At 43.7% G+C, this 24,000-nt stretch overlaps 1 protein-coding gene across 10 annotated transcripts in view; it reads left to right on the top strand.

Annotated features, from left to right (window-relative positions):
* The first annotated feature begins 4,497 nt into the window (after positions 1–4,497).
* LOC307044298 (formin-binding protein 1-like) overlaps positions 4,498–24,000 on the top strand; it is a 45,016-nt gene continuing 25,513 nt past the window's right edge. For 4 of the 10 annotated variants that reach the window (XM_079689379.1, XM_079689378.1, XM_079689381.1 and 1 more), the window contains exons 1-2: positions 4,500–6,527; positions 22,836–22,951. In XM_079689379.1, coding sequence (XP_079545505.1) covers positions 6,498–6,527; positions 22,836–22,951 — 146 coding nt within the window. In that variant the 5' untranslated portion in view covers positions 4,500–6,497. Of the gene's footprint in view, positions 6,528–22,835; positions 22,952–24,000 lie in introns of all 10 variants that reach the window. The other 6 variants (XM_079689383.1, XM_079689382.1, XM_079689376.1 and 3 more) reach the window with 6 other exon arrangements.

Genomic DNA, 24,000 nt, shown 5'->3' with positions numbered 1-24,000 from the left:
GAGTCAGGTCCTCAGTGATGAGTCCATGTCAGTTCCTCAGTGATGAGTCAATGTCAGTTCCTCAGTGATGAGTCCATTTTGGGTCCTCAGTGATGAGTCAATGTCAGTTCCTCAGTGATGAGTCCATGTCAGTTCCTCAGTGATGAGTCCATGTCGGGTCCTCAGTGATGAGTCAGGTCCTCAGTGATGAGTCCATGTCAGTTCCTCAGTGATGAGTCAATGTCAGTTCCTCAGTGATGAGTCCATTTCGGGTCCTCAGTGATGAGTCAGGTCCTCAGTGATGAGTCCATGTCAGTTCCTCAGTGATGAGTCAATGTCAGTTCCTCAGTGATGAGTCCAAGTCGGGTCCTCAGTGATGAGTCAGGTCCTCAGTGATGATTCAATGTCAGTTCCTCAGTGATGAGTTCATTTCGGGTCCTCAGTGATGAGTCCATGTCAGTTCCTCAGTGATGAATCCATGTCAGTTCCTCAGTGATGAGTCCATGTCGGGTCCTCAGTGATGAGTCAGGTCCTCAGTGATGAGTCCATGTCAGTTCCTCAGTGATGAGTCAATGTCAGTTCCTCAGTGATGAGTCCATGTCGGGTCCTCAGTGATGAGTCAGGTCCTCAGTGATGAGTCCATGTCAGTTCCTCAATGATGAGTCAATGTCAGTTCCTCAGTGATGAGTCCATGTCAGTTCCTCAGTGATGAGTCAATGTCAGTTCCTCAGTGATGTGTCCATGTCAGGTCCCCAGTGATGAGTCCATGTCAGGTCCTCAGTGATGAGTCAGGTCCTCAGTGATGAGTCCATGTCAGTTCCTCAGTGATGAGTCCATGTGAGGTCCTCAGTGATGAGTCAGGTCCTCAGTGATGAGTCCATGTCAGTTCCTCAGTGATGAGTCCATGTGAGGTCCTCAGTGATGAGTCAGGTCCTCAGTGATGAGTCCATGTCAGTTCCTCAGTGATGAGTCCATGTCAGGTCCTCAGTGATGAGTCAGGTCCTCAGTGATGAGTCCATGTCAGGTCCTCAGTGATGAGTCCATGTCAGTTCCTCAGTGAAGAGTCCATGTCAGGTCCTCAGTGATGAGTCCATGTCAGGTCCTCAGTGAAGAGTCCATGTCAGGTTCTCAGTGATGAGTCCATGTCAGGTCCTCAGTGAAGAGTCCATGTCAGGTTCTCAGTGATGAGTCCATGTCAGTTCCACAGTAATGACTCCATGTCAGATCCTCAGTAATGAGTCGGGTCCTCAGTGAAGAGTCCATGTCAGGTCCTCAGTGATGAGTCCATGTCAGGTCCTCAGTAATGAGTCCATGTCAGGTCCTCAGTGATGAGTCGGGTCCTCAGTGAAGAGTCCATGTCAGTTCCTCATCGATGAGTCAGGTCCTCAGTGATGAGTCCATGTCAGGTCCTCAGCGATGAGTCAGGTCCTCAGTGATGAGTCCATGTCAGGTCCTCAGTGATGAGTCAGGTCCTCAGTGATGAGTCCATGTCAGGTCCTCAGTGATGAGTCAGGTCCTCAGTGATGAGTCCATGTCAGGTCCTCAGTGATGAGTCCATTTTGGGTGCTCAGTGATGAGTCAATGTCAGTTCCTCAGTGATGAGTCCATGTCAGTTCCTCAGTGATGAGTCCATGTCAGTTCCTCATCGATGAGTCAGGTCCTCAGTGATGAGTCCATGTCAGGTCCTCAGCGATGAGTCAGGTCCTCAGTGATGAGTCCATGTCAGGTCCTCAGTGATGAGTAAATGTCAGTTCCTCAGTGATGAGTCCATTTCGGGACATCAGTGATGAGTCAGGTCCTCAGTGATGAGTCCATGTCAGTTCCTCAGTGATGAGTCAATGTCAGTTCCACAGTAATGACTCCATGTCAGATCCTCAGTGATGAGTCGGGTCCTCAGTGATGAGTCCATGTCAGTTCCTCAGTGATGAGTCCATGTCAGGTCCTCAGTGATGAGTCCTTTTCAGGTCCTCAGTAATGAGTCCATGTCAGGTCCTCAGTGATGAGTTGGGTCCTCAGTGAAGAGTCCATGTCAGTTCCTCATCGATGAGTCAGGTCCTCAGTGATGAGTCCATGTCAGGTCCTCAGCGATGAGTCAGGTCCTCAGTGATGAGTCCATGTCAGGTCCTCAGTGATGAGTCAGGTCCTCAGTGATGAGTCCATGTCAGGTCCTCAGTGATGAGTCAGGTCCTCAGTGATGAGTCCATGTCAGTTCCTCAGTGATGAGTCCATGTCAGTTCCTCAGTGAAGAGTCCATGTCGGGTCCTCAGTGATGAGTCAGGTCCTCAGTGATGAGTCCATGTCAGGTCCTCAGTGATGAGTCCATTTTGGGTGCTCAGTGATGAGTCAATGTCAGTTCCTCAGTGATGAGTCCATGTCAGTTCCTCAGTGATGAGTCCATGTCGGGTCCTCAGTGATGAGTCAGGTCCTCAGTGATGAGTCCATGTCAGTTCCTCAGTGATGAGTAAATGTCAGTTCCTCAGTGATGAGTCCATTTCGGGTCCTCAGTGATGAGTCAGGTCCTCAGTGATGAGTCCATGTCAGTTCCTCAGTGATGAGTCAATGTCAGTTCCTCAGTGATGAGTCCATGTCGGGTCCTCAGTGATGAGTCAGGTCCTCAGTGATGATTCAATGTCAGTTCCTCAGTGATGAGTCCATTTCGGGTCCTCAGTGATGAGTCCATGTCAGTTCCTCAGTGATGAGTCCATGTCAGTTCCTCAGTGATGAGTCCATGTCAGGTCCTCTGTGATGAGTCAGGTCCTCAGTGATGAGTCCATGTCAGTTCCTCAGTGATGAGTCAGGTCCTCAGTGATGAGTCCATATCAGTTTCTCAGTGATGAGTCCATGTCATGTCCTCAGTGATGAGTCCATGTCAGGTCTTCAGTGATGAGTCCATGTCAGGTCCTCAGTGATGAGTCAGGTCCTCAGTGATGAGTCCATGTCAGTTCCTCAGTGATGAGTCAGGTCCTCAGTGATGAGTCCATATCAGTTTCTCAGTGATGAGTCCATGTCATGTCCTCAGTGATGAGTCCATGTCAGGTCTTCAGTGATGAGTCCATGTCAGGTCCTCAGTGATGAGTCAGGTCCTCAGTGATGAGTCCATGTTAGGTCCTCAATGATGAGTCCATGTCAGTTCCTCAGTGATGAGTCAGGTCCTCAGTGATGAGTCCATGTCAGGTCCTCAGTGATGAGTCAGGTCCTCAGTGATGAGTCCATGTTAGGTCCTCAATGATGAGTCCATGTCAGTTCCTCAGTGATGAGTCAGGTCCTCAGTGATGAGTCCATGTCAGGTCCTCGGTGATGAGTCAGGTCCTCAGTAATGAGTCCATGTCAGTTCCTCAGTGATGAGTCCATGTCAGGTCCTCGGTGATGAGTCAGGTCCTCAGTAATGAGTCCATGTCAGGTCCTCAGTGATGAGTCCATGTCAGTTCCTCAGTGATGAGTCAGGTCCTCAGTGATGAGTCCATGTCAGGTCCTCAGTGATGAGTCCATGTCAGTTCCTCAGTGATGAGTCAGGTCCTCAGTAATGAGTCCATGTCAGGTCCTCAGTGAAGAGTCAGGTTCTCAGTGATGAATCCATGTCAGTTCATCAGTGATGAGTCCATGTCAGTTCCTCAGTGATGAGTCCATGTCAGGTCCTCAGTGACGAGTCCATGTCAGTTCCTCAGAGATGAGTCCATGTCAGGTCCTCAGTGATAAGTCCATGTCAGGTCCTCAGTAATGAGTCCATGTCAGGTCCTCAGTGATGAGTCCATGTCAGTTCCTCAGTAATGAGTCCATGTCAGGTCCTCAGTGATGAGTCAGGTCCTCAGTGATGAGTCCATGTCAGTTCCTCAGAGATGAGTCCATGTCAGGTCCTCAGTGATGAGTCCATGTCAGTTCCTCAGTGATGAGTCAGGTCCTCAGTGATGAGTCCATGTCAGGTCCTCAGTGATGAGTCAGGTCCTCAGTGATGAGTCAGGTCCTCAGTGATGAGTCCATATCAGGTCCTCAGTGATGAGTCCATGTCAGTTCCTCAGTGATGAGTCAGGTCCTCAGTGATGAGTCCATGTCAGGTCCTCAGTGATGAGTCCATGTCAGGTCCTCAGTGATGAGTCAGGTCCTCAGTGATGAGTCCATGTCAGGTCCTCAGTGATGAGTCAGGTCCTCAGTGAGGAGTCAGGTCCTCAGTGAGGAGTCAGGTCCTCAGTGATGAGTCCATGTCAGGTCCTCAGTGATGAGTCCATGTCAGTTCCTCAGTAATGAGTCCATGTCAGGTCCTCAGTGAAGAGTCAGTTCCTCAGAGATGAATCCATGTCAGTTCCTCAGAGATGAGTCCATCTCAGTTCCTCAGTAATGAGGCCATGTCGGGTCCTCAGTGATGAGTCAGTTCCTCAGTGATGAGTCCATGTCAGGTCCTCAGTGATGAGTCCATGTCATATCCTCAGTGATGAGTCGGGTCCTTAGTGATGAGTCCATGTCAGGTCCTCAGTGATGATTTCAGGTCCTCAGTGATGAGTCCATGTCAGGTCCTCAGTGATGAGTCCATGTCATATCCTCAGTGATGAGTCGGGTCCTTAGTGATGAGTCCATGTCAGGTCCTCAGTGATGAGTCCATGTCAGGTCATCAGTGATGAGTCCATGTCAGGTCCTCAGTGATGAGTCAGGTCCTCAGTGATGAGTCCATGTCAGGTCCTCAGTGATGAGTCAGGTCCTCAGTGATGAGTCCATGTCAGGTCCTCAGTGATGAGTCCATGTCAGGTCCTCAGTGATGATGTTACGATCCTTTCCGTCAAAATGACTGACAACGAAAAAGTCTAACGTCACCACTGCTTTGGAGAAAGAAACAATGTGATATTTGGGCCCATTTTTACTGCAATGAGGCGGTGAAAAAAGGCGAATGTATTGTTTTATCAGAAGGGAATCAATGTGGCCATAACACAGCTGTTAAAAACCCCACAAACCTGACCAGATACTCTCTGCAAAGCTGCTTTCTTAATCATTCAACCTGTGTTTTTCATCAAATAAGGACAAGATATAATCTTAGCTAGACTAGTTTGACTGAAATGTTCTATATAATATGATGACTAAAAAAGAATCAACAGTTTTCATTGACAAAAAGTAGACTAAAATAATAATAGTTTTTTTTGACTAAAATAAGACTAAAATGCTCAGACTTTTAGTCGACTAAAACTTGACTAAATTAAAAACAGGATGAAGGTGACTAAATATGACTAAAACTAAAAAGGAAATGTAACACAGGACTAAGACTAAAACTAAATAAAAAAATAGCTGACAAAATTAACACTAGTCCACAGTGATGTGGACACAGAGGAATCTGGAGCTGCTGGCCGTTTCTCAATCTCGAGGATACTGGCTTGGTAGTCGCGTACTTCCAAGTCACTTCCTTCAGAAATGAAGCAAGTATACTTCCAAGCCACGGGCCATTTCTCAATTGCGGTAGTCACATACTTCCAAGTCACTTCCTTCAGAAACGAAGCAAGTATACTTCCAAGCCACGGCTTCGGAAAACAAAGAAGAATGGAACAGGCTAAAAAGTGTGCCACTCTCTCTAACAGTTTCAACATAAACTGTACCGAAAATAAATACCTCACGATGTCTATCTAATGATGAACTTGCTTTACTTTCACGGAAAACATTTTTGGTGATAACAAATGCAACAAAGTAACATATTTACCAACACATGTTCTATGCCACTACTTACTTACATTTAAATGTGTGCTGCGTCGGTTCAGCCATTCTCCGCAAGGGTTTTTGAAATTGGTCCGTGCGCAAAGCATTGTGGGGATTTTAAGGACGCGAAGTCTACTCATGTGCAGCCTTGAAACCTCCCCAAACCAAGGACGCGGCCTCGGTGGAATTCCAAGTATGCTGGAGATTGGAACAGTCCTTTGGCGGCACTCGATGACGTAGCATCCTTGAAATATTGGCTTGGAAGCCAGTATCCTCGAGATTGAGAAACAGCCGCATGGGGGCGTGTCCCTCTCTCCGCTGCTTCCTGTAATCAGCTCCTCATTATATATATTAAATATTGAATGTGATATATAATATAATATATGCATTATAATATATGACATTATATATTTTAATATATGACATAAATATTAAATATATAATGTAATTTGTAATATAATAATATATGACATTATATATTATATTATATTAAATGTCTTCTTTGTTGTGACACACCGACGGCAGGGCGGGGCAGTAACTGCGCATGCTCAGTGTGAAGATTCACACAGAATCTCAGCATCTCCACTGATGACAAAGGGTCCTCCGGGGAGACGCGCCGCGCGTAACCGCGTCCTCTGCTCTACTGCTGCTGCGGACACACACAGTGAGACAGAGAGAGATAGTGAGACACAGAGAGACAGACAGACAGTGAGACAGAGAGAGACAGTGAGAAACAGAGAGACAGACAAACAGACAGACAGACAGGCAGACAGGTGGTGTGACGGGAGAATGCGCGCGGCGGGCAGCTCGCGGTGATTATCGGGTCTTTGGAGCATCGCGCGGACACCATGAGCTGTAACTGGGGCACTGAGCTGTGGGTAGGTACACATGCGCGAGCATATTACCATCAGGACTGCACGGGAACCGGCGTACGAGCGTGTATGTGTGTGTGTTTTTTAGCATGTTTTTGTGTGTGCATTTGCATGTGTGAGAAGTGTGTGTGTGTGTGTGTGTGTGTGTGTGTGTGTGCATTTGCATGTGTGAGAAGTGTGTGTGTGTGTGTGTGTGTGTGTGTGTGTGTGTGTGTGTGTGTGTGTGTGTGTGTGTGTGTGTGTGTGTGTGTAGCCCTCATGCTTCTGTCGGCTCTGCCATAGCAACACGGTGAGTGACGTCAGCTCCGTCCATGATGCTGCAGCCCCCCCACAAACGGTCCTTATTGCCCCCCCCCCCCCCCCCCCCTCAGTGTTTATAGACATGACTCTGATAGAAGAATATTCAGACTTTGAAATGTAAAATAAATATTTGAATTATCGTAAATTCAGACACAATCGTTTGAGCAGCGAGGGATCATACATGATAACTACAGTTATACTGCATTACGCACGCTTATTATCAGAGGTGGGAGTAAGTCCTACATGCAAGTCATGAGCAAGTCTCAAGTCTTGACCTACAAGTATCAAGCAAGTGGTGAGAGTCAAGCAAGTCAAGTCATTGCTCAGGTCAAGCAAGTCAAGTAAAGTCATACGAAATTCTGATGAATAAGCCCAGTTTCTGCATCAGTTAAAAGACAGTAGTTATGAAAATGGATTCAACCCACACTATGATCTTCATTACATACACAGTTAATCATTTAAAATCTAATTTAGACCGATGACAGTCATATTAGATTCATATTAACCCTAGAACTGCAGACAATATAACTAGGACTCAAAAAGTCTGTTCAAAAAGGTAGAACTCCAGGTAAGAAAATCAGATATGGCATTTGCCATTCCACATATTTAATTTAAATGTCTGTTAACACTAGAACCGCCAACAGCGTCAGCTCCTACAGAGATATCATTTCAATCATTTCATTTGTTCCTCTTCATCATTTCCTTATAAACCAAGTTGGACGATTTAAAACTCACTTAATTGGGTTCATTTAGAAATTGCTTCAGTTTATCATAAGTAAGCCATCTGTATGTAAAAAAACACCTGTATGTAAATTGTAAATAAGCCATCTGTATGTCAAATATGTCTTGTATGTCTTAAATGATATGATGAATTGGAAATGGGGGACCCTGATGTAAACAAGACGAAAGTCTTTATCTGGTCTGCATCCCCTTAACAATTGTATGTTTTGAGCTGTACTGTACTGTGCCCAATATACAAGCTGTTAATAAACTTTTCAATCAATCAATCAATCAATCATAACAGATCAAAAAGTTAAGATTTATTTTACAATAAATCAAGGAATGATACACTTCTACAAACAAAAATAACATCATTAAAACATTTAAACAAACTACTAAAAGTAGATGAACTACATTATTCAAAAGTTTACAGAAACTTCTGATAATAAAAAAGGGGAAATAAACGAGGCCTCTCTTTTCCTCTCTCTCTCTCTCTCTCTCTCTCTCTCTCTCTCTCTCTCTCTCTCTCTCTCTCCTGACAGCCCGTCAGTATCAGGGTTAGTCAAAATCAATCCCTTGGCGGTTCTAGTGTTCATTTACCCCGTTTTGTCTTCTCTTTGCTTAATCGATTTGAAACCAAGTCTAACGTAGCTTAAACTTAACGTTAGCTTTCTAGCTAACACAACACATGCACGTGGGTTTTTTGTAGTGATGAATGAAGTTGGATGTTGTGGTGGTCGTGTCACTGATCTTTATGCTGCAGACCCTGCATACCGATGTTCTCTTCTTATTACCGTCATCGACAAAATAATCTTTGAATCCAAACTTCACTATTTTTGGAGTAAAGCTAGCCGCTGCCATGTTAACTGACACTCCTGCCGTCTAGTGGGTTGCCAGGTGTGCGCGCACGGCGCTATAATCACCCAATTACATTTCGAAAAAACTAAATGTAATATCTAAAAACAAAAACAAATGCAAATATTTAATTTGAAAAAGTCAAGTCCTTTCAAGTCATCTATCTCAAGCTTAAGTCAAGTCTCAAGTCTTGAATACCAAGTCAAAGTCAAGTTGAGTCTTTTATCAATGTTAGTCAAGCAAGTCTCAAGTCCAAAAATATGCGACTCGAATCCGACTCGAGTCAAGTCATGTAACTCGAGTCCCCACCTCTGATTATTACATGGCTCAGCTGAATACTCCATCATTGCTGCAAAATGTAAACGGTAAAGGGAACAGAAGAAGCAGACAGGAAGTGAACACTAAAGGGAACAGTAGAAACAGACAGGAAGTAACAACTAAAGGGAACAGCAGAAGCAGACAGACAGGAAGTGAACACTAAAGGGAACAGTAGAAACAGACAGGAAGTAAACACTAAAGGGAACAGTAGAAGCAGACAGGAAGCAAACACTAAAGGGAACAGCAGAAGCAGACAGACAGGAAGCAAACACTAAAGGGAACAGTAGAAGCAGACAGGAAGCAAACACTAAAGGGAACAGGAGAAGCAGACAGGAAGTAAACACTAAAGGGAACAGTAGAAGCAGACAGGAAGTAAACACTAAAGGGAACAGTAGAAGCAGACAGGAAGTAAACACTAAAGGGAACAGTAGAAGCAGACATGAAGCAAACACTAAAGGGAAAGGAGAAGCAGACAGGAAGTAAACACTAAAGGGAACAGTAGAAGCAGAAAGGAAGTAAACACTAAAGGGAACAGTAGAAGCAGAAAGGAAGTAAACACTAAAGGGAACAGTAGAAGCAGACATGAAGTAAATACTAAAGGGAACAGTAGAAGCAGACAGGAAGTAAACACTAAAGGGAAAAGTAGAAGCAGACATGAAGCAAACACTAAAGGGAACAGGAAAAGCAGAAAGGAAGTAAACACTAAATGGAACAGTAGAAGCAGACAGGAAGTAAACACTAAAGGGAACAGTAGAAACAGACAGGAAGTGACAACTAAAGGGAACATTAGAAGCAGACAGGAAGCAAACACTAAAGGGAACAGCAGAAGCAGACAGACAGGAAGCAAACACTAAAGGGAACATTAGAAGCAGACAGGAAGTAAACACTAAAGGGAACAGTAGAAGCAGACAGGAAGTAAACACTAAAGGGAACAGTAGAAGCAGACAGGAAGTAAACACTAAAGGGAGAAGTAGAAGCAGACATGAAGCAAACACTAAAGGGAACAGGAAAAGCAGAAAGGAAGTAAACACTAAATGGAACAGTAGAAGCAGACAGGAAGTAAACACTAAAGGGAACAGCAGAGGCAGACAGACAGGAAGTAAACACTAAAGGGAACAGTAGAAGCAGAAAGGAAGTAAACACTAAAGGCAACAGTAGAAGCCGACAGGAAGTAAACACTAAAGGGAAAAGTAGAAGCAGACATGAAGCCAACACTAAAGGGAACAGAAAAAGCAGAAAGGAAGTAAACAATAAAGGGAACAGTAGAAGCAGACATGATGTAAACACTAAAGGGAACAGTAGAAGCAGACAGACAGGAAGCAAACACTAAAGGGAACAGTAGAAGCAGACAGGAAGCAAACACTAAAGGGAACAGGAGAAGCAGACAGGAAGTAAACACTAAAGGGAACAGTAGAAGCAGACAGGAAGTAAACACTAAAGGGAACAGTAGAAGCAGACAGGAAGTAAACACTAAAGGGAACAGCAGAAGCAGACAGACAGGAAGCAAACACTAAAGGGAACAGTAGAAGCAGACAGGAAGCAAACACTAAAGGGAACAGCAGAAGCAGACAGACAGGAAGCAAACACTAAAGGGAACAGTAGAAGCAGACAGGAAGCAAACACTAAAGGGAACAGGAGAAGCAGACAGGAAGTAAACACTAAAGGGAACAGTAGAAGCAGACAGGAAGTAAACATTAAAGGGAACAGTAGAAGCAGACAGGAAGTAAACACTAAAGGGAACAGTAGAAGCAGACATGAAGCAAACACTAAAGGGAAAGGAGAAGCAGACAGGAAGTAAACACTAAAGGGAACAGTAGAAGCAGAAAGGAAGTAAACACTAAAGGGAACAGTAGAAGCAGAAAGGAAGTAAACACTAAAGGGAACAGTAGAAGCAGACATGAAGTAAATACTAAAGGGAACAGTAGAAGCAGACAGGAAGTAAACACTAAAGGGAAAAGTAGAAGCAGACATGAAGCAAACACTAAAGGGAACAGGAAAAGCAGAAAGGAAGTAAACACTAAATGGAACAGTAGAAGCAGACAGGAAGTAAACACTAAAGGGAACAGTAGAAACAGACAGGAAGTGACAACTAAAGGGAACAGTAGAAGCAGACAGGAAGCAAACACTAAAGGGAACAGCAGAAGCAGACAGACAGGAAGCAAACACTAAAGGGAACATTAGAAGCAGACAGGAAGTAAACACTAAAGGGAACAGTAGAAGCAGACAGGAAGTAAACACTAAAGGGAACAGTAGAAGCAGACAGGAAGTAAACACTAAAGGGAGAAGTAGAAGCAGACATGAAGCAAACACTAAAGGGAACAGGAAAAGCAGAAAGGAAGTAAACACTAAATGGAACAGTAGAAGCAGACAGGAAGTAAACACTAAAGGGAACAGCAGAGGCAGATAGACAGGAAGTAAACACTAAAGGGAACAGTAGAAGCAGAAAGGAAGTAAACACTAAAGGCAACAGTAGAAGCCGACAGGAAGTAAACACTAAAGGGAAAAGTAGAAGCAGACATGAAGCCAACACTAAAGGGAACAGAAAAAGCAGAAAGGAAGTAAACACTAAAGTGAACAGTAGAAGAAAACAGGAAGTAAACACTAAAGGGACAAGTAGAAGCAGACAGGAAGCAAACACTAAAGGGAACAGTAGAAGAAGACAGGAAGTAAACACTAAAGGGACAAGTAGAAGCAGACATGAAGCAAACACTAAAGGGAACAGGAAAAGCAGAAAGGAAGTAAACACTAAAGGGAACAATAGAAGCAGACAGGAAGCAAACACTAAAGGGAACAGGAGAAGCAGACAGGAAGTAAACACTAAAGGGAACAGCAGAATTAGACAGACAGGAAGTACACACTAAAGGGAAAAGTAGAAGCAGACATGAAGCAAACACTAAAGGGAACAGGAAAAGCAGAAAGGAAGTAAACACTAAAGGGAACAGAAGAAGCAGACAGACAGGAAGTAAACACTAATTGGAACGGTAGAAGCAGACATGAAGCACACACTAAAGGGAACAGCAGAAGCAGACAGGAAGCAAACACTAAAGGGAACAGCAGATGAAGACAGACAGGAAGTAAAAACTGAAGGGAACAGTAGAAGCAGACAGGAAGCAAACACTAAAGAGAAAAGCAGAAGCAGACAGACAGGAAGTATACACTAAAGGGAACAGTAGTAGCAGACAAGAAGCAAACACTAAAGGGAACAGTAGAAGCCGACTGGAAGCAAGCACTAAAGGGAACAACAGAAGCAGACAGGAATCAAACACTAAAGGGAACAGTAGAAGCAGACAGGAAGCAAACACTAAAGGGAACAGCAGAAGCCATCAGGAAGCAAACACTAAAGGGAACAGGATAAGCAGACAGGAAGTAAACACTAAAGGGAACAACAGAAGCAGACAGGAATCAAACACTAAAGGGAACAGTAGAAGCAGACAGGAAGCAAACACTAAAGGGAACAGCAGAAGCAGACATGAAGTAAACACTAAAGGGAACAGTAGAAGCAAACAGGAAGCAAACACTAAAGGGAACAGCAGAAACAAACAGGAAGTAAACACTAAAGGGAACAGTAGAAGCAGACAGGAAGCAAACACTAAAGGGAACAGCAGAAGCAGACATGAAGTAAACACTAAAGGGAACAGTAGAAGCAAACAGGAAGCAAACACTAAAGGTAGCAGAAGAAGCAGACAGGAAGTGAACACTAAAGTGAACAACAGAAGCAGACAGGAAGCGAACACCAAAGGGAATAGTAGGAGCAGACAGGATGTAAACACTAAAGGGAACAGCAGAAGCAGACAGACAGGAAGTGAACACTAAAGGGAACAGCAAAAGTAGACAGGAAGTAAACACTAAAGGGAACAGCAGAAGCAGACAGGAAGTAAACACTAAAGGGAACAGCAGAAGCAGACAGACAGGAAGCAAACGCTAAAGGGAACAGCAGAAGCAGACAGGAAGCAAACACTAAAGGGAACAGCAGAAGCAGACAGGAAGCAAACACTAAAGGGAACAGTAGAAGCAGACAGGAAGCAAACACTAAAGGGACCAGCAGAAGCAGACAGAAAGGAATTAAACACTAGAGGGAACAGTAGAAGCAGACAGGAAATGAACACTTAAGGGAACAGCAGAATTAAACAGAAAGGAAGTAAACAATAAAGGGAACAGTAGAAGCAGACAGGAAGCAAACACTAAAGGGAACAGTAGAAGCACACAGGAAGCAAAAACTAAAGGGAACACTCAAAGCAGACAGGAAGTGAGCACCAAAGGGAACCGCAGAAGTAGACAGACAGGAAGTAAACACTAAAGGGAACAGTATAAGCAGACAGGACGTAATTACTAAAGGGAACACTAGAAGCAGACAAACAGGAAGTGATCACTAGAGGGAACAGTAGAAGCAGACAGGAATCAAACACTAAAGGGAACAGCAGATGAAGACAGACAGGAAGCAAACACTATAGGGAGCAGCAGAAGCAGACAGACAGGAAGCAAACACTAAAGGGAACAGTAGAAGCAGACAGGAAGTAAACACTAAAGGGAACAGTATGAGCAAACAGGAAGTAAACAATAAAGGGAACAGCAGAAACAGACAGGAAGCAAACACTAAAGGGAACAGCAGAAGCAGACAGGAAGCAAACACTAAAGGGAATAGTAAAAGCAGACAGGAAGTAAACACTAAAGGGAACAGCAGAAGCAGACAGACAGGAAGCAGACACTAAAGGGAACAGCAGAAGCAGACAGGAAGCGAACACTAAAGGGAACAGCAGAAGCAGACAGAAATGAATTAAACACTAGAGGGAACAGTAGAAGCAGACAGGAAATTAACACTTAAGGGAACAGCAGAATTAGACAAACATGAAGTAAACACTAAAGGGAACAGTAGAAGCAGACAGGAAGCAAACACTAAAGGGAACAGGTGAAGCAGACGGGAAGTAAACACTAAAGGGAACAGGTGAATCAGAAAGGAAGTAAACACTAAAGGGAACAGGAGAAGCAGACAGGAAGTAAACACTAAAGGGAACAGGTGAAGCAGACGGGAAGTAAACACTAAAGGGAACAGGTGAATCAGAAAGGAAGTAAACACTAAAGGGAACAGTAGAAGCAGACAGGAAGCAAACACTAAAGGGAACAGCAGAAGCCATCAGGAAGCAAACACTAAAGGGAACAGGATAAGCAGACAGGAAGTAAACACTAAAGGGAACAGGTGAATCAGAAAGGAAGTAAACACTAAAGGGAACAGTAGAAGCAGACAGGAATCAAACACTAAAGGGAACAGTAGAAGCAGACAGGAAGCAAACACTAAAGGGAACAGCAGAAGCAGACATGAAGTAAACACTAAAGGGAACAGTAGAAGCAAACAGGAAGCAAACACTAAAGGGAACAGCAGAAACAAACAGGAAGTAAACACTAAAGGGAACAGTAGAAGCAGACAGGAAGCAAACACTAAAGGGAACAGCAGAAGCAGACATGAAGTAAACACTAAAGGGAACAGTAGAAGCAAACAGGAAGCAAACACTAAAGGTAGCAGAAGAAGCAGACAGGAAGTGAACACTAAAGTGAACAACAGAAGCAGACAGGAAGCGAACACCAAAGGGAATAGTAGGAGCAGACAGGATGTAAACACTAAAGGGAACAGCAGAAGCAGACAGACAGGAAGTGAACACTAAAGGGAACAGCAAAAGTAGACAGGAAGTAAACACTAAAGGGAACAGCAGAAGCAGACAGGAAGTAAACACTAAAGGGAACAGCAGAAGCAGACAGACAGGAAGCAAACGCTAAAGGGAACAGCAGAAGCAGACAGGAAGCAAACACTAAAGGGAACAGCAGAAGCAGACAGGAAGCAAACACTAAAGGGAACAGTAGAAGCAGACAGGAAGCAAACACTAAAGGGACCAGCAGAAGCAGACAGAAAGGAATTAAACACTAGAGGGAACAGTAGAAGCAGACAGGAAATGAACACTTAAGGGAACAGCAGAATTAAACAGAAAGGAAGTAAACAATAAAGGGAACAGTAGAAGCAGACAGGAAGCAAACACTAAAGGGAACAGTAGAAGCACACAGGAAGCAAAAACTAAAGGGAACACTCAAAGCAGACAGGAAGTGAGCACCAAAGGGAACAGCAGAAGTAGACAGACAGGAAGTAAACACTAAAGGGAACAGTATAAGCAGACAGGACGTAATTACTAAAGGGAACACTAGAAGCAGACAAACAGGAAGTGATCACTAGAGGGAACAGTAGAAGCAGACAGGAATCAAACACTAAAGGGAACAGCAGATGAAGACAGACAGGAAGCAAACACTATAGGGAGCAGCAGAAGCAGACAGACAGGAAGCAAACACTAAAGGGAACAGTAGAAGCAGACAGGAAGTAAACACTAAAGGGAACAGTATGAGCAAACAGGAAGTAAACAATAAAGGGAACAGCAGAAACAGACAGGAAGCAAACACTAAAGGGAACAGCAGAAGCAGACAGGAAGCAAACACTAAAGGGAATAGTAAAAGCAGACAGGAAGTAAACACTAAAGGGAACAGCAGAAGCAGACAGACAGGAAGCAGACGCTAAAGGGAACAGCAGAAGCAGACAGGAAGCGAACACTAAAGGGAACAGCAGAAGCAGACAGAAATGAATTAAACACTAGAGGGAACAGTAGAAGCAGACAGGAAATTAACACTTAAGGGAACAGCAGAATTAGACAAACATGAAGTAAACACTAAAGGGAACAGTAGAAGCAGACAGGAAGCAAACACTAAAGGGAACAGGTGAAGCAGACGGGAAGTAAACACTAAAGGGAACAGGTGAATCAGAAAGGAAGTAAACACTAAAGGGAACAGGAGAAGCAGACAGGAAGTAAACACTAAAGGGAACAGGTGAAGCAGACGGGAAGTAAACACTAAAGGGAACAGGTGAATCAGAAAGGAAGTAAACACTAAAGGGAACAGTAGAAGCAGACAGGAAGCAAACACTAAAGGGAACAGCAGAAGCCATCAGGAAGCAAACACTAAAGGGAACAGGATAAGCAGACAGGAAGTAAACACTAAAGGGAACAACAGAAGCAGACAGGAATCAAACACTAAAGGGAACAGTAGAAGCAGACAGGAAGCAAACACTAAAGGGAACAGCAGAAGCAGACATGAAGTAAACACTAAAGGGAACAGTAGAAGCAAACAGGAAGCAAACACTAAAGGGAACAGCAGAAACAAACAGGAAGTAAACACTAAAGGGAACAGTAGAAGCAGACAGGAAGCAAACACTAAAGGGAACAGCAGAAGCAGACATGAAGTAAACACTAAAGGGAACAGTAGAAGCAAACAGGAAGCAAACACTAAAGGTAGCAGAAGAAGCAGACAGGAAGTGAACACTAAAGTGAACAACAGAAGCAGACAGGAAGCGAACACCAAAGGGAATAGTAGGAGCAGACAGGATGTAAACACTAAAGGGAACAGCAGAAGCAGACAGACAGGAAGTGAACACTAAAGGGAACAGCAAAAGTAGACAGGAAGTAAACACTAAAGGGAACAGCAGAAGCAGACAGGAAGTAAACACTAAAGGGAACAGCAGAAGCAGACAGACAGGAAGCAAACGCTAAAGGGAACAGCAGAAGCAGACAGGAAGCAAACACTAAAGGGAACAGCAGAAGCAGACAGGAAGCAAACACTAAAGGGAACAGTAGAAGCAGACAGGAAGCAAACACTAAAGGGACCAGCAGAAGCAGACAGAAAGGAATTAAACACTAGAGGGAACAGTAGAAGCAGACAGGAAATGAACACTTAAGGGAACAGCAGAATTAAACAGAAAGGAAGTAAACAATAAAGGGAACAGTAGAAGCAGACAGGAAGCAAACACTAAAGGGAACAGTAGAAGCACACAGGAAGCAAAAACTAAAGGGAACACTCAAAGCAGACAGGAAGTGAGCACCAAAGGGAACAGCAGAAGTAGACAGACAGGAAGTAAACACTAAAGGGAACAGTATAAGCAGACAGGACGTAATTACTAAAGGGAACACTAGAAGTAGACAAACAGGAAGTGATCACTAGAGGGAACAGTAGAAGCAGACAGGAATCAAACACTAAAGGGAACAGCAGATGAAGACAGACAGGAAGCAAACACTATAGGGAGCAGCAGAAGCAGACAGACAGGAAGCAAACACTAAAGGGAACAGTAGAAGCAGACAGGAAGTAAACACTAAAGGGAACAGTATGAGCAAACAGGAAGTAAACAATAAAGGGAACAGCAGAAACAGACAGGAAGCAAACACTAAAGGGAACAGCAGAAGCAGACAGGAAGCAAACACTAAAGGGAATAGTAAAAGCAGACAGGAAGTAAACACTAAAGGGAACAGCAGAAGCAGACAGACAGGAAGCAGACGCTAAAGGGAACAGCAGAAGCAGACAGGAAGCGAACACTAAAGGGAACAGCAGAAGCAGACAGAAATGAATTAAACACTAGAGGGAACAGTAGAAGCAGACAGGAAATTAACACTTAAGGGAACAGCAGAATTAGACAAACATGAAGTAAACACTAAAGGGAACAGTAGAAGCAGACAGGAAGCAAACACTAAAGGGAACAGGTGAAGCAGACGGGAAGTAAACACTAAAGGGAACAGGTGAATCAGAAAGGAAGTAAACACTAAAGGGAACAGGAGAAGCAGACAGGAAGTAAACACTAAAGGGAACAGGAGAAGCAGACAGGAAGTTAACACTAAAGGGAACAGCAGAAGCAGACAGAAAGGAATTAAACACTAGAGGGAACAGTAGAAGCAGACAGGAAGTAAACACTAAAGGGAACAGCAGAAGCAGACAGAAAGGAATTAAACACTAGAGGGAACAGTAGAAGCAGACAGGCAATTAACACTAAAGGGAACAGCAGAATTACACAGACAGGAAGTAAACAATAAAGGGAACAGTAGAAGCACACAGGAAGCAAACACTAAAGGGAACAGTAGAAGCAGACAGGAAGTAAACACTAAAGGGAACAGCAAAGGCAGACAGAAAGTACACACTAAAGGGAACAGTAGAAGCAGACAGGAAGCAAACACTAAAGGGAACAACAGAAGCAGAAAGACAGGAAGCAAACACTAAAGGGAACAGTAGAAGCAGACAGGAAGCAAACACTAAAGGGAACAGTAGAAGCAGACAGGAAGCAAGCACTAAAGGGAACAGCAGAAGCAGACAGGAAGCAAACACTAAAGGGAACAGCAGATGAAGACAGACAGGAAGTAAACACTAAAGGGAACAGTAGAAGCAGACAGGAAGCAAACACAAAAGAGAAAAGCAGAAGCCGACAGACAGGAAGTAAACACTAAAGGGAACAGTAGAAGCAGACAGGAAGCAAACACAAAAGAGAAAATCAGAAGCAGACAGACAGGAAGTAAACACTAAAGGGAAAAGAATAAGCAGACAGGAAGCAAACACTAAAGGGAACAGTAGAAGCAGAAAGGAATTAAACACTAAAGGGAACAGCAGAAGCAGACAGGAATTGAACACTAAAGGGAACAGTAGAAGCAGGCATGATATAAACACTATAGGGAACAGGAGAAGCAGACAAAAAGGAAGTGAACACTAAAGGGAACAGCAGACAGACAGGAAGTGAACACTAAAGGGAACAGTAGAAGCAGAAATAAAGGAAGTGAACACTAAAGGGAATAGCAGAAGCAGAAATGAAGCAAACACTAAAGGGAATAGTAGAAGCAGACATGAAGTAAACACTAGAGGGAACAGCATAAGCAGACAGACAGGAAGTGAACACTAAAGGGAAGAGTAGAAGCAGACAGAAAGGAAGTGAAAACTAAAGAGAACAGCAGAAGCAGACAGAAAGCACACACTAAAGGGAACAGCAGAAGCAGACAGGAAGTGAACACTAAAGGGAACAGCAGAAGCAGACAGGAAGTAAACACTAAAGGGAACAGTAGAAGCAGACAGGAAACAAAGACTAAAGGGAACACTACAAGCAGACAGGAAGTGAGCACCAAATGGAACAACATAAGTAGACAGACAGGAAGTAAACAATAAAGGGAACAGTAGAAGCAGACAGGACGTAATTACTAAAGGGAACACTAGAAGCAGACAGAAAGGAAGTGAACACTAGAGGGAACAGTAGAAGCAGACATGAATCAAACACTAAAGGGAACAGCAGATGAAGACAGACAGGAAGCAAACACTATAGGGAACAGCAGAAGCAGACAGACAGGAAGCAAACACTAAAGGGAACAGTAGAAGCAGACAGAAAGCAAACACTAAAGGGAACGGGAGAAGCATAAAGGAAGTAAACGCTAAAGGGAACAGGAGAATCAGAAATGAAGTAAACACTAAAGGGAACAGTAGAAGCAGACAGGAAGTAAACACTAAAGGGAAAAGTAGAAGCAGGCATGAAGCAAACACTAAAGGGAACATGAAAAGCAGAAAGGAAGTAAACACTAAAGGGAACAGTAGGAGCAAACAGGAAGTAAACAATAAAGGGAACAGCAGAACCAGACAGGAAGCAAACACTAAAGGGAACAGCAGAAGCAGACAGGAAGCAAACACTAAAGGGAACAGCAGAAGCAGACAGGAAGCAAACACTAAAGGGAACAGCAGATGAAGACAGACAGGAAGTAAACACTGAAGGGAACAGTAGAAGCAGACAGGAAGCAAACACAAAAGAGAAAATCAGAAGCAGACAGACAGGAAGTAAACACTAAAGGGAAAAGAATAAGCAGACAGGAAGCAAACACTAAAGGGAACAGTAGAAGCAGAAAGGAATTAAACACTAAAGGGAACAGCAGAAGCAGACAGGAATTGAACACTAAAGGGAACAGCAGAAGCAGACAGGAAGCAAACACTAAAGAAACAGCAGAAGCAGACAGACAGGAAGTAAACACTAAAGGGAACAGGAGAAGCAGACAGGAAGTAAACACTAAAGGGAACAGCAGAAGCAGGCATGATATAAACACTATAGGGAACAGGAGAAGCAGACAAAAAGGAAGTGAACACTAAAGGGAACAGCAGACGGACAGGAAGTGAACACTAAAGGGAACAGTAGAAGCAGAAATAAAGGAAGTGAACACTAAAGGGAATAGCAGAAGCAGAAATGAAGCAAACACTAAAGGGAATAGTAGAAGCAGACATGAAGTAAACACTAGAGGGAACAGCAGAAGCAGACAGACAGGAAGTGAACACTAAAGGGAAGAGTAGAAGCAGACAGAAAGGAAGTGAAAACTAAAGAGAACAGCAGAAGCAGACAGACAGCACACACTAAAGGGAACAGCAGAAGCAGACAGGAAGTGAACACTAAAGGGAACAGCAGAAGCAGACAGGAAGTAAACACTAAAGGGAACAGTAGAAGCAGACAGGAAACAAAGACTAAAGGGAACACTACAAGCAGACAGGAAGTGAGCACCAAATGGAACAACATAAGTAGACAGACAGGAAGTAAACAATAAAGGGAACAGTAGAAGCAGACAGGACGTAATTACTAAAGGGAACACTAGAAGCAGACAGACAGGAAGTGAACACTAGAGGGAACAGTAGAAGCATACATGAATCAAACACTAAAGGGAACAGCATATGAAGACAGACAGGAAGCAAACACTATAGGCAACAGCAGAAGCAGACAGACAGGAAGCAAACACTAAAGGGAACAGTAGAAGCAGACAGAAAGCAAACACTAAAGGGAACGGGAGAAGCATAAAGGAAGTAAACGCTAAAGGGAACAGGAGAATCAGAAATGAAGTAAACACTAAAGGGAACAGTAGAAGCAGACAGGAAGTAAACACTAAAGGGAAAAGTAGAAGCAGGCAGGAAGCAAACACTAAAGGCAACAGGAAAAGCAGAAAGGAAGTAAACACTAAAGGGAACAGTAGGAGCAAACAGGAAGTAAACAATAAAGGGAACAGCAGAACCAGACAGGAAGCAAACACTAAAGGGAACAGCAGAAGCAGACAGGAAGCAAACACTAAAGGGAACAGCAGAAGCAGACAGGAAGCAAACACTAAAGGGAACAGCAGATGAAGACAGACAGGAAGTAAACACTGAAGGGAACAGTAGAAGCAGACAGGAAGCAAACACAAAAGAGAAAATCAGAAGCAGACAGACAGGAAGTAAACACTAAAGGGAAAATAATAAGCAGACAGGAAGCAAACACTAAAGGGAACATTAGAAGCAGAAAGGAATTAAACACTAAAGGGAACAGCAGAAGCAGACAGGAAGTGAACACTAAAGGGAACAGTAGAAGCAGACAGGAAGCAAACACTAAATAAACAGCAGAAGCAGACAGACAGGAAGTAAACACTAAAGGGAACAGGAGAAGCAGACAGGAAGTAAACACTAAAGGGAACAGCAGAAGCAGGCATGATATAAACACTATAGGGAACAGGAGAAGCAGACAAAAAGGAAGTGAACACTAAAGGGAACAGCAGACAGACAGGAAGTGAACACTAAAGGGAACAGTAGAAGCAGAAATAAAGGAAGTGAACACTAAAGGGAATAGCAGAAGCAGACATGAAGCAAACACTAAAGGGAATAGTAGAAGCAGACATGAAGTAAACACTAAAGGGAACAGCAGAAGCAGACAGACAGGAAGTGAACACTAAAGGGAACAGTAGAAGCAGACAGAAAGTAAGTGAAAACTAAAGAGAACAGCAGAAGCAGACAGGAAGCACACACTAAAGGGAACAGCAGAAGCAGACAGGAAGTGAACACTAAAGGGAACAGCAGAAGCAGACAGGAAGTAAACACTAAAGGGAACAATAGAAGCAGACAGGAAACAACAACTAAAGGGAACACTACAAGCAGACAGGAAGTGAGCACCAAAGGGAACAACATAAGTAGACAGACAGGATGTAAACAATAAAGGGAACAGTAGAAGCAGACAGGACGTAATTACTAAAGGGAACACTAGAAGCAGACAGACAGGAAGTGAACACTAGAGGGAACAGTAGAAGCAGACAGACAGGAAGTAAACACTAAAGGGAACAGCAGAAGTGTACATTAAGTAAACACTAAAGGGAACAGCAGAAGTAGACAGGAAGTAAACACTAAATGGAACAGCAGAAGCAGACAGGAAGTAAACACTAAAGGGAACAGTAGAAGCAGACAGGAAGTGAACACTAAAGCGAACAGCAGAAGCAGACAGACAGGAAGTGAACACTAAAGGGAACAGCAGAAGCAGACAGACAGGAAGTAAACACTAACAGGAGGTCTATGGGTTCTGCAGGGTCTCAGGACTGGTTAGTGGAACAGAACCTGGACTCAGTTAAAGTAAACCTAAATCAGAGCCTCCGTCAGTCTAAGTTACGGTGTTGTTTCAGTCTAAGTTACGTTGTTCTTTCAGTCTAAGTTACGGTGTTGTTGTCTCAGTTACAGTAAACCTGGATCAGAGCTGCAGTCAGTCTAAGTTACGTTGTTGTTTCAGTCTAAGTTACGGTGTTGTTGTCTCAGTTACAGTAAACATGGATCAGAGCTGCAGTCAGTCTAAGTTCCGGTGTTGTTTCAGTCTAAGTTACAGTGTTGTTTCAGTCTAAGTTACAGTGTTGTTTCTGTCTCAGTTACAGTAAACCTGGATCAGAGCTGCATTCAGTCTAAGTTACGGTGTTGTTTCAGTCTAAGTTACGTTGTTGTTTCAGTCTAAGTTACGGTGTTGTTGTCTCAGTTACAGTAAACCTGGATCAGAGCTGCAGTCAGTCTAAGTTACGTTGTTGTTTCAGTCTAAGTTACGGTGTTGTTGTCTCAGTTACAGTAAACATGGATCAGAGCTGCAGTCAGTCTAAGTTCCGGTGTTGTTTCAGTCTAAGTTACAGTGTTGTTTCAGTCTAAGTTACAGTGTTGTTTCTGTCTCAGTTACAGTAAACCTGGATCAGAGCTGCATTCAGTCTAAATTACGGTGTTGTTTCAGTCTAAGTTACGTTGTTGTTTCAGTCTAAGTTACGGTGTTCTTTCAGTCTAAGTTACGGTGTTGATGTCTCAGTTCAGTCGCTGGTTCGATCATTTTGAAGTCAATAAAGTGACTATCGGGAGTTGTTAGTTTGTTGAGTATGTGTCCAGGTGATGAACCCCTGTCTTCTTACATTAAGGACCGCCTCCCTGCACACCATCCCTTACTTACTTTTAGTCACTGTAATGAGGCTGTGTGGGAAACTGAACTGATGTCTTTTTCAGGATCAGTTCGATAACTTAGAGAAACACACCAGCTGTGGGATCGATTTCCTGGAGAGATACAGCAAGTTCCTGAGAGAGAGGGCGGACATTGAGCTGAGCTACGCCAAGCAGATCAGGTACCATCTATACCTCCATACGTCTAATATAATATAATATAATGTTATATAATACAATATGATTTAATATAATATAACGTAATAATATAATGTAATATATTATAATGTTTCACGGCTCCCTCAGAGTCTCTGCAGTGCTTCTTGACTCAGATGTCCTAACCCTAAACCAGAGAGAAGCGGGGTGTGAGACTCACAGAGCGCACCCAGAGAGATCCTTGCAGCACATGGCTCTTGCACCCAGACTGCACCCAGAGAACAGGCTTCACAGCACTTTACAAGCCAGGAAAAGTGATTGAATCCTGGGTATACATGTTTTAAATAGTCTGATACCTCCAGGGCGCATCACCGCATTTTACAAGCCAGGGAAGTTACCTGAATCCTGGGTAAACATAATTTAATTGTTTAAGTGTTTTTAAATGTGTGGAACAGTGTTTTGTTACTTTCAAAACTCTCCCGTCATTGACCGGAGAAATTGGGTCGATGTTGTATTCAATCTGACCGTTAATATTCCAGTGAGACGAAGTACGTACAATGAACGGAGTGATCCCATGTTCATTTTGTCCCAAAACCGGAGCATTCCCTCACCCTTCTTGACTCAGATGTCCTACATAGTCGTTTTCAGACATGTTGTCCCTGATTGTCTCCATCCTCCTTTGCTTCGCTCACTTTTCCTCCGGTTTCCATCCAAAACCAGTGACCACAATCTCCATCTGTTCTGTCTCTGTAATGCACTCTGTCCTCTGTCTATCTCTCACCTGTCTGTCTCTCACCTGTCTGCCTCTCACCTGTCTGCCTCTCACCTGTCTGCCTCTCACCTCTCTGTCTCTCACATGTCTCTCTCTCACCTGTCTGTCTCCCACCTGTCTCTCTCTCACCTGTCTCTCTCTCACCTGTCTGTCTCTCACCTGTCTCTCTCTCTCACCTGTCCGCCTCTCACCTGTCTGCAACTCACCTGTCTGTCTCTCACCTGTCTCTCTCTCACCTGTCTGTCCCTCACCTGTCTGTGTCTCACCTGTCTTACTCTCTTCTGTCTGTGTCTCACCTGTCTG

The sequence above is a fragment of the Notothenia rossii genome, assembly GCF_949606895.1.
Source record: "Notothenia rossii genome assembly, chromosome: 6".
Lineage (NCBI taxonomy): Eukaryota > Metazoa > Chordata > Actinopteri > Perciformes > Nototheniidae > Notothenia > Notothenia rossii.
The sequence above is the reverse complement of the archived record's forward strand: the minus strand, read 5'-3'. Positions and strand labels throughout refer to the sequence as shown.